Consider the following 10,914-nt stretch of genomic DNA (forward strand, 5'->3'; position numbering starts at 1 on the left):
AAATGTAATTTTATCTTTGTAATTTCATCTTTTCTTATTTATGTCTTTTAATTTATACATTGAAATTGTATTTCATTCATGCTGTACAATTGATATTTCGGTACATGTATACTGTGTGTCATGCTTAATTGATGGTCAACATGTTTATTTCCTCAATTTTATTTTTTTTTTTGTTCTGAGACACTCTAAACACCTTTTCCTACATGTCTTGCAGTACACAGTATATTGTCACTGTTCCTATTCAATATATTGCACAACAGAACAGAAGAACTTATCCTCCTAACTTCGTGCCCTTTGGCCAACTTTCCCCACCTCTTCTATCTATTCTCCTGAACTGTTGGTGATTTTCAAACTTTTCCAAATATTTCTTTACTTGTATTCTTACAGTAATGATAACTAGGGACATAACTTTTTTCTCAAAGAGAATGGCCCTCAGACCAATTGAAGGAGAAGACTTTCCATAAAGGGCCAGGCCAATGGTCTACGTAGAATGGGCCCAGGACTCAAGTGGTGGACAAAACATCGACTGGGGTCCTCCAGGCCCTACGGGGCCATGTAGGTGTGGGGCGTCGCAGTGAGAGTGACGGGTTTAAAAGGCCTTTCAGTTGGTGATGTTATCTGGGAGATGGGTCCTTTTCAGTAAGGAGTCAGCCTCTCTGGCTGTGGACTGGAGAATGGCTGGGCAGGAGGTCAGGAAGTCTGGGCAACATGCAGTGAGTTCAAGCAGGTCTTCATTTTAGGTTAATTCAACTATATTTTATTTTAAAATGAAACAGTTACTTCCTAATCCAACTACATAAATGCAGTGTTCTGTATTTTCATTAGAAATGGCCAAGTTTTATCTTTATTCCTTGAGAAACTGCCTCAGCTCCAGGCAAAGGTACTTATTAGCTCCATTGATATAATATTGATATATATACTACTCTGATAAATATTACATTGATATTATATTACTCTGACAGATGTTTCTGTATTCCTTTAACTCTAGTATTTGGTATAAAGGAGAAAATTCAGTTTTAAGGGAAGTTTAGTAACTAGCCTTGCACTATGAAGCTGCCTGTATTTAGTTGAAGCATATTCATGCTGTTTCATATTCATGTGTGAGAAGCCAAATCCTGTTGGAGACCCATTAGTCACTGGAATTTTTTTCACACATGAGCAATAATTTACACATTTTTACTGGAAATTTTATGTTAAGAAAATATGAAATAACATAATGATAACATACCTAAAATAGCCAGTTTAACTATATGTATGTATATCCACAATATCGTAATATGCATGCATGCATTTATGTGTTCTTCATGTGAGGTGTGATTACATTTTAAATAATTTTAACAGAAATATCCACTTAACAATCTATAGGCTTAAACTATAAAAAAACTAATCATTGAAGCCCCTTCTGTCTTCCTCAATTGTATCTTATTTCCTCTTGGAGGTACCCAGTAGTTCCACTGTTTTCAATATTCACTTATTTCTCATTAGAATTTTAAGACTTCTGCAATGATCCATAAATTTTTGTCTGCTCTGGATGTGCATATAAAGGAATGACTATGTGTCTTCTGCTACATTTGGCTTTTGTTGTCTCCTCTTGCTTTTGTGAAATTCTTCTCTATATTTTCATCTTCCACTGTGAAACTATAATAAACTTATCTGCTCTGTTTTCATGACCATTTTTGGTTTTGGCTTTCAGTATTTTGCTATTATAAGCAATGCTGCTATGAACATTCTAGCACATGCATATATCAGAGAGAGTTTGTAAATTTTATATGTGAGAAATACTATCACTGTTAATTTATTTAATTGTGTTTTTATTTATGAGTTATAGTTATACTCAATATTGGGGTTCATTTGACATAATCACACAAGCATGGAATATAATTGGCTCCACTGCACTCCCCAGTGCTTCCCCTTTCTCTACTAGTCTCCCTGTTCCCCTTCCTCTACTAGTCTTCCTTTTTTTAATTTATAGTTTTTAAATTAGTTCTATATGTATATATAAATATATATTATATATGACATATGACATATATAAAGGTGAAATTCACTGTGGTGTGTTAGTGTATGTATGTAGCATAACTTGATCGATTTCATTCCACCAACCCTCTCTTTTCCCATTCCTCATTCCTTCCTCTATACCCACTTCCTTTGCTCCACTGACTTCCCTTCTATTTTCATGGGATTCCCCACTCATCTCCCCCTCCCTTATTTTTTATCTAATTTCCACATATAAGAGAATACATTGAACCCTGAACTTTTTGAGCCTGGCTTATTCCATTTAGTATAGTTTTCTCCATTTTCATCCATAATTTTACCAGAAAATATCATGATTTTATTCTTCTTTATGGCTGAGTAAAACTGCATTACTTATATATACCACATTTTCTTAATCCATCCATCCACAGGCAACTAAGCTGGTTCCATAATTTGACTGATGTAAATTGTGCTGCTATAAACATTGGTGTGCATGCATCACTATAAATGGTAATTTTAGTTCTGGATAAATACCAATGAATGGGATAGCTGGTGGGCCATATAGCAGTTCTATTTCTGTATTTCTGGGGGAATCTCCATACTTCTTTCCAGAATAGTTGTACTAATTTTCAGTCCCACCAACATTTTGTGAGTGTATCTTTTCCCCCATATCCCTACCAGCATTTACTATAGTACCAAAAATAGCATGGTATTGGTGTTAAGACAGATATGAAGAGCAATGGAATAGAATAGAAAACACAGAGACAAATACACATAGATAAAATCAACTGATATCTGATAAAGAAGCCAAAAACATAGGTTGGATAAAAAATTGGATTTTTAACCAATGGTTCTGGGAAAACTGGAAATCTGTATGTATAAGCATGAAACTGGATCCCTGTCTTTCATCCTGTACAAGTCATCTCAAAGTGAATCAAAGACCTAAGAATTAGACCAGAAACTTTGCAACTGCTAGAAGAAAGCATAGGCTTAACAGACACCAATTCCTTACAAGACCCCTAAAGCTCAAGAAATAATACCAGAAAGGGAGTGGCATCAAAATAAAAAGTTTCCATACAGTAAAGGAAGCAGTGAAGAGCATGGAGAGAAAGCCTATGGAATTCAAGATCTTTGCGAGCTGTTCCTCCAACAGGAAATTAATATCCAGAATATATATATTAAAAAAACCTAAAAATTCTTAATATCCAATCCCCCCAATTAATAAGTGGGCAAAAAAACTAAACAGACATTTCTCAAAAGTGGATATGTAAATGTCTAACAAATATATGAAAAGAAATATATTCAATGTTTTTAGCAATCAGGGAAATACAAATAAAAGTTACAGTGAGATTCCATCTCACTCTGGTCAGAATTGCAATCAGTGCTAACTTTTAATACAAATTATTATACTAATAAGCCAGTCTGAAAAGTCTACACAGTGTGTGATCTCAACTGCATGATGTCCTAGAAAATGTAAAACCATAGAGATAATAGAACAATCAGTGTTTACTAAGGGTTTGGTGTAAAGGAAGGGGAGGAAGGAATGGGTAGAATGAAAGAGGAGGTATAGGCAGAAAGTTTATTCCTTACAGCACCCTAATTTTGGATACCTGTTTCTGTGCATTAGTCAAAAACCACTAACCAACCAACAAGACAAACAAACAGACAAAAAAAAACCCATCAGAAAAAAAAAGAAAGAAAGAAAAAAGAAAAAAAGATTGTATGTAATCCAGGGCTATATATGACAAACACACAGCTGAAGTCATTTGGAATGGGAAATGCTGAAATCACTGTCTCTACAATCAGGAGGAGGACAAAGCTGCTCATATTTGTTTCTATTTGATGAAGTATTGGAAGTCTTAGAACAAAAAGGGCATCCAAATCAAAAGGAGGAGGCCCAATTATCCCTGTTTACAGACAACAAAATCTTACACATAAAAAACCTTAGAGCTCTATTTAAAACTTTTAGAACTAATGAACAAATTCCATGAGGTTGCAGGAAACAAAATTAAAACAAAAAGTGCTTGTTGTATACCAACAACAAAATTTGTGAGGAAAAAAAAATCACAAAAGATTCCATTCCCAGGAGTGAACAAACAAAATAGCCAGAAACAAAACTAAATGGGAGCAAATGATCTCTATAATGAAAAATTAAAAACTCTGACGAAGACACAGGAATAGAAGTACGACATGTTCATGGATTGGAAGAGTTAATATTGTGAAAAAATGACCATTCTACCCAAAGCAATTAGCAAGGTCAGTGAAATTCTTATCAAAATATGGATTGTAATCTTCACAGAAATAGAAAAATACTTTCCTAAAATTTTATGGACTCTCATAAGGGCCCAATAGCCAAAGCAATGTGACAGAAAAGAGGGCAAAGTAGAGGAATCATAATACCTGACTTGGAAACACACTACAAAGAAATAGTAACCACCACAGTGTGAACTGGTAAAAACAAACAAACAAAAACAATGACAAAAAAAAAAAAAAATCAGACACATTGACCAACAGGACAAAAGAGAGGACCAACAAATAACCCAAGGGAAGCAATTTTTTCAAAGCCCAGATCTGCTGAACTCAGTGGTGTAGCAGTCTCCAATCTCACCCAGACCCTAGCAGTTTCTTGTGAATTTACCTGGAATGTCAGCCCTATGCGCCCAGCGGCATGTGGGGCTCGAGTAGGCCCTGTCTTTGCCCTTTGCTAGAATAGTGGCAATGGGAAAATGAGGCCCATTCAAGGCACCCAAGGAATAATGTAGTACATTTATCAAAACTGCAGTTCGATGTCCCACTCAGACCTTGTGAATACTTGGCACAAGAGCAGATTCCATGTGTTGCTTCATCCCTACAGTGTTCATGGGGCCCTCCTGCAAACCAGAAAGCAGATACAACCCTGCTGTGTTTTTAGGGTGTATATATTCCAGTGAAGAAGGAATAAGAAGAGACAGGAATTCTGTGTCAAGCCTACAGATACAGGGAAAAATTGCTTAGCTATTTATCAAAGGTTCCCTCCAATGGAGACACTTTGCCAGCCCAAGCCCAGTGCCCAGGCCTACCAGTGTCTGGGGATCAGAATAGTGGGGGGGTGGGGGGGTGAAGAGCTTCTGGAAGCCCAGGAAAAGGACGGAGAGCACCCCACCCAGGGAAGGTGTCACAGGTGAGCAGTATGGAAGAAAATACCAGGCCTCTGACTCTGAGCTCTCCTCATTATCTCTCTTGCTGTCTTTCCCCTTTGGGCCCTCTGTCTATGAGTCCCTGAACTTTATTGGTCTAGAGTAGGTGGTGGCCTACGTATAGATCAGTCTGTCTGGAAGATTGGACTCAGGTCGCCACATCCACCATCTCCTGGCCCAGCAGGAGCACATTAAAGCCAGAGGGTGAGGAAGACTGGGAGTGATACAGGTGAGCACGTAAGGAGAGGACAGGACAGGCCACACTTGGAGGAGGTTCCAGGGTCTAGTGTCAGACCAGGAGTAAAGCACAGCCGCAGCCCAATCATTCGGGATGACTGTGTCTGGTAAGGCTACCTGGAGGTGGAGTTGTTTATAGCAGGCTCTCCAAAACGCAGAGCAGACCTCCAGTGCCAGCTCTGTAACCAGCTCTCGGGGTAGAACCAGCTTCTTCAGCGGTTCCAGTCAGCACCACAGCTACAGTGACAGAGCCGGAGTCACTATCCTTTCAGCCACCAGCTCCCTAGAGAGATCCTGATCCAGATCCAGATTCATGATTGACAGCTAGGCTGCCACCTCAAATTGAAGCCAACATGTTTCAAGACAGAACCACACCCAGCCTCAGGACTGGCACTAGCTATGGAGCTAGAAGCAGCCTCAGTGAAAATTCTAGCTTCAGTGCCAGAAATAGACACCTCCAGAAATTCATTAACGGACTGTTAACCAGAAAGATTAGGGGTCTCTCCTGGGCCATATTGTGTTGGAAAGGGCTCAGAGGAACTCACTAGAGGGATGGCAGTGCTTTAGCTATTGATATGTATTTGCCAAAATTGATGGACTGGCTCGTTAGCATCTGAGTATATTGTTGCATGTGTGTTTTGTGTGTGTGTGTAAGTGTTTAAAATATAACAATTCAGAATAGCCAAGTTATTGAGGTGACCAAGGTGTCTGTCAGTAGAAGAATGGATTTCATTTCATATTAACTCATTGGTGAACTTGTCTCCCAGTACAACCACTGTCTGTTTGTGTCAAACCTTCAACAGATAAATTCGAGCACAGAACTTCAATTCATAAAAATGCATATACTTTTTTTTGGTTCTGTGCTTTGTTATATTGTGTAGTCTTGTTTTTTTAGCTGCTATGAACATTGGTATGGCTGAATTACTGTAGTATGCTGATTTTAAGTCCTTGGGTATAGACCGAGGATTGAAAAAGCTGGGTCAAATGGTGGTTCCATTCCCAATTTTCTAAGGATTCTCCATACTGATTTCCAGAGTGGAATGGTTGCACCAATTTGCAGCCCCACCAGTAATATATGAGTATGCCTTTTCCCCCACACCCCCACCAACACTTATTAACTGCCATTCTGACTGGAGTGAGATGGAATCTCAATGTAGTTTAATTTACATTTCTCTGATTGCTAGAGACGTTGAACATTTTTTTCATATATTTTGACCATTTGTATTTCTTCTTCTGTGAAGTGCTTGTTCAGTTTCTTTGCCCATTTATTGATTGGGTTATTATTATTATTTTTTTTGGTGTTAAGTTTTTTGAGTTCTTTGTATATCTTGAAAAGAAGTGCCTTATCTAAGGCACTAGTGGTGAAGATTTTCATCTAAACTGTAGGATCTCTGTATGCTGAATATAGTAATTTCTATCTCCAGTTGGACATGTGCAAGACACCTTTGGGGTATTAAGTCTAACATTGAACTTTTGGTATACAATTATGTGCATTATTAACATAATAATAATGGCATATTTTTTGAAGTGATTAAGATTTCTAGCTATACAAACCCTTGTCAGCAAAGAACACCCTCAAAACTTAATTTTTCCAATACCTTGATTTTATATTGAACCTTATTAAAGTTTTAATTTGTCTTTCTTTGATTATTATTGAAGTTGACCACTTTTGGGTGGAGGTACTGGGGATCTAATCCAGGGGCATTCAACCACTGAGCCAGCCTTTTTAAATTTTTTTATTTTGAGACAGGGTTCACTAAGTTGCTGAGGGTCTCACTAAATTGCTGAGGCTGATCTTGAACTTGGGATCCTTCTGTCTCAACCTCCCAAGTCACTGAGTCATTGGGATTATAGGCATGTTCCACCTGGCCTAGTGACCACTAGTTAATGTGGTTTTTAGCTCATTTGGTTCTTTTCTGTGAAGTCTCTGATAATGTTATCTTTGTTCAATTTTTCATATCTTCACATTTGGATATATATTACTATGTTAGCTGTTCTTGAGGTCAAGATTTGAATAGGATTGAGAAAGATGAGAGAAACTTGATATGGAAAAGGATATAGATGAAGGTGTTCTCTGGTACCTCAGGAAATAGTAATATCATTTGTCAAATCAAAGAGATCGTTTTGTCATACGGTTTAACCAGTTAAGAAATCTTGATCTCTCTGTGTGTGTTTGTGTGTGTGTGTGTGTGTGTGTGTGTGTGTGTGTGTGATTGAACCCAGCGTACTGCACTTGCTTGGCAAGTGTTCTAACACTGAGCCACATCTACAGCCCATAAACTTTTTTTTTTTGACTCCCTGCAGGCAGGAAAGAGGAAGTTGCTAATGAGGTCTCCTGATTTGAAAAGCAAGTATCATCAACCTTTGAATTCTAGGAAATCCAGCAGGACAATTGGAGCAAGGTCAACAGGGAAACACTGAGGAGTGACTCCATTCTTAGTCTTCTGAGGAATCTCCATACTGCTTTTCAAAGTGCTTACACAAATTTGCAGTCCCACCAACAATGCATGATTGTACCCTTTTACCCACATTCTTGCCAGCATTTATTATTATTTGTATTCTTGATGATTGACATTCTAACCAGAGGGAGATGAATTGAGGAAATGGAGCTAGAAATGTATGGAATGGATTTAGGTCAGTTTTGTAAGGGGTTGGGTGGACGTCATACATTGAACATTTTTTTAATGGTATTGTGAGAAACTTATATCAATAGAATACTAACTCTATTGCTTTTGGGCAGCTGAATGAGATTTATAGACACTATTCTGTTCCCACATCCCATGAAGATGATGACATATAACTACCCCAATTCTTTATTTTCAGAAGGTGAGAGTTTTTGGTATTCTTGACATAGAATGGGGTTAGAAGCAAGAAACTTTGGGTATCCCATTCAACCTCCAGTTTGGTATATTATAGACTCTGCATCACATTTTCCCCAAAGTTAGCTGAGCAGGTGAAAAGTTTTGTTAGCTACCAAGTTCCTAACAGCTGCCTGTTGGTTGTTATCACCATTCCTCTAAGGATGAACTCTCTTATGGCTGCCTGAACTAGTAGTTCGTCCCCCAAGGGACAAAAGGCAATGAAGCAATTATATCTGTTTTTTTCTTTAATTTTGAGCAAGGGATGGCAGGATGCCCCCTGGGTCCTCTCCTTGGTTTGTAGAATTGAACTCATACCAATTTCCCAGCAAATGTTTATCAGTATATCAATCTTGTTTCATTCTGAACTGATAAGTACTCTGCTTGTCACAATAGAAATTTGAGCCCCTTAGAAACTTCACCTGTTTCACTGTATTTCATGTCTCCTACAGAGAAATGGAAGAACAGCCCAAGGCTTGCAGCTGAAGGTATTATTTGATAATGTCAGACAGGAACGAAGAACTTCCCCTTCTGCAGATCCAGGAAGTGAATAGAAAAGTCAAGTATATCCTGATGTTTTAAGGTCTTGAAAAAGGAGGATTTAGTTTGATTGAAGGAAATACTCAAGAATAAAATCTGAAAGAAAAAAAAAACTTTTCCCCACATTCCATGAAAACTCCTTTAGGAAGAGTAGTGGAAAATTGAAAATGTGAAGTGGGGAAGAATATTATTAAAGGAAGAACTGATGAACTTATATAAGGTATATGACCTGATTTTTTATTATTCAGTAGAGTTTTGGACTAAGGCCCCTGCTTCAGCCTGCTCTGAAGTCTCCAGATCCTGATATCTTGAAGCTATTGACTTGGTTCTGTCATCTTGATACAATCTGTGGAAATAAGGCATTAGCAAAAGCATATTGCAGAGCCAACAAGTTTAAGAAAGGCCAATAGAGTATTAGAGGTCATCTACCAAATGTTGATTAACTAGTTCCTGACATGGTCTTTTAGGTAATTCCTTAAACTCAAATTTTTCATAGTGGGCTCTCGGACTTTTCAGGTTTGATCCTGGTCTGTTCTGATGATCATTCCAATGTTTCGTGTTTTCTCCAAAGATGTTGAGTTGGTTCTAAGGGGACAAATAGTGACTTTTGTTCCTAACCCCTAGAGTGAAAAAAAAGCTCAAGATAGGTTAAGATGCACACACTGAGTAGTTCAAAACCATGTTTTTGATCCATAATAGTCACAATGACTTCTTATTCTTTCACATTTCTCTGTCTTTAATGTACAGAAAAAGAGAGGAAGAGCATGAGGAGGGACAATCAGAGCAGTGTGTCCGAGTTCCTCCTCCTGGGGCTCCCCATCCAGCCAGAGCAGCAAGGCATGTACTACGCCCTGTTCCTGGGCATGTACCTGACCACGGTGCTGGGGAACCTGCTCATCATCCTGCTCATCAGGTTGGACTCTTGCCTCCACACCCCCATGTACTTCTTCCTCAGCCACTTGGCCCTCACTGACATCTCTTTCTCTTCAGTCACGGCTCCAAAGATGCTCATGAACATGCTGATGCAGACTCAATCCATCTCCTATGCTGGGTGCATTTCCCAGGTATATTTTTTCTTATTTTTTGCAGATCTCGACAGCTTCCTTCTGACCTCAATGGCCTATGACAGATATGTGGCCATCTGTCACCCTCTCCACTACACCACCATCATGAGTCAGAACCTCTGCTTCCTGCTAGTAATTGGGTCCTGGGTCTTGTCCTTTGCTGGTGCCCTTGTTCACACCCTCCTCCTAGCCCGTCTGTCCTTCTGTGGAGACAACACCATTCACCACTTCTTCTGTGACCTCTCTGCCTTAGTGAAGCTGTCCAGCTCAGACACCACCATTAATGAGCTAGTTATCTTCATTGTAGGGTCAATGGTTATCACTCTGCCATTCATGTGTGTTCTGGTCTCTTATGGCCACATTGGGGCCACCATCCTGAGAAGACCCTCCATCAAGGGCATCTGCAAAGCCTTGTCCACATGTGGCTCCCACCTCTCTGTGGTTTCTCTGTACTATGGAGCCATTATTGGACTTTACTTTGTCCCCTCATCCAATAGCAATAAAGACAAAGATGTCATTGTGTCTGTGTTGTACACTCTGGTCACCCCCATGCTGAATCCTTTCATCTACAGTCTGAGGAATCGGGAAATGAAAGGAGCTCTGAGGAACAGACTCAGGAGAGGAACATTTTCAGGATGATGTGCTTTGTCTTCCTTCTTAACTGGGTCTGAAAACTTCTCAGCCCCACAGATGCAGCCTTTCCTCTGTGAATTGCTATCTGACATTCAGTCACAATGTGGCACTCTCTTCACAGTCTGTGTTTCAATATACATGTAATTTTTCTAATTGTCATCTGAATCTTGAGACTCTTGAGAAAGGTTTTTATAAATCTACCTGCACATTTTTTCTTTTCATATAGTATTCTTGTCCTAAAAACAGTTTAAATTTTATTGTAGTCAGAAATTTTCAACTTTTTAAAAATTGGATTATTTACAGAATTTCATAAGGAAGGTTTTTTTAATTTCTCAAGATTTCAAGGGTACTTCTTATGATTCACTCATGATTTCATTTTTGCATTTAATTTTCAAATACTCGTGAATTTAATTTTTGTGAGAAAACTTGATT

At 38.6% G+C, this 10,914-nt stretch overlaps 1 protein-coding gene across 1 annotated transcript; it reads left to right on the forward strand.

The window, feature by feature from the left end:
* The first annotated feature begins 9,549 nt into the window (after positions 1 to 9,549).
* LOC114093889 (olfactory receptor 1J21-like) lies at positions 9,550 to 10,488 on the forward strand. The gene has a single exon (XM_027936786.2). The coding sequence runs from the start codon at positions 9,550 to 9,552 to the stop codon at positions 10,486 to 10,488; it is 939 nt and encodes a 312-aa protein (XP_027792587.2).
* Positions 10,489 to 10,914: the final 426 nt, after the last annotated feature.

This window comes from Marmota flaviventris, chromosome 13 (genome assembly GCF_047511675.1).
Source record: "Marmota flaviventris isolate mMarFla1 chromosome 13, mMarFla1.hap1, whole genome shotgun sequence".
In the NCBI taxonomy this organism is placed as follows: domain Eukaryota; kingdom Metazoa; phylum Chordata; class Mammalia; order Rodentia; family Sciuridae; genus Marmota; species Marmota flaviventris.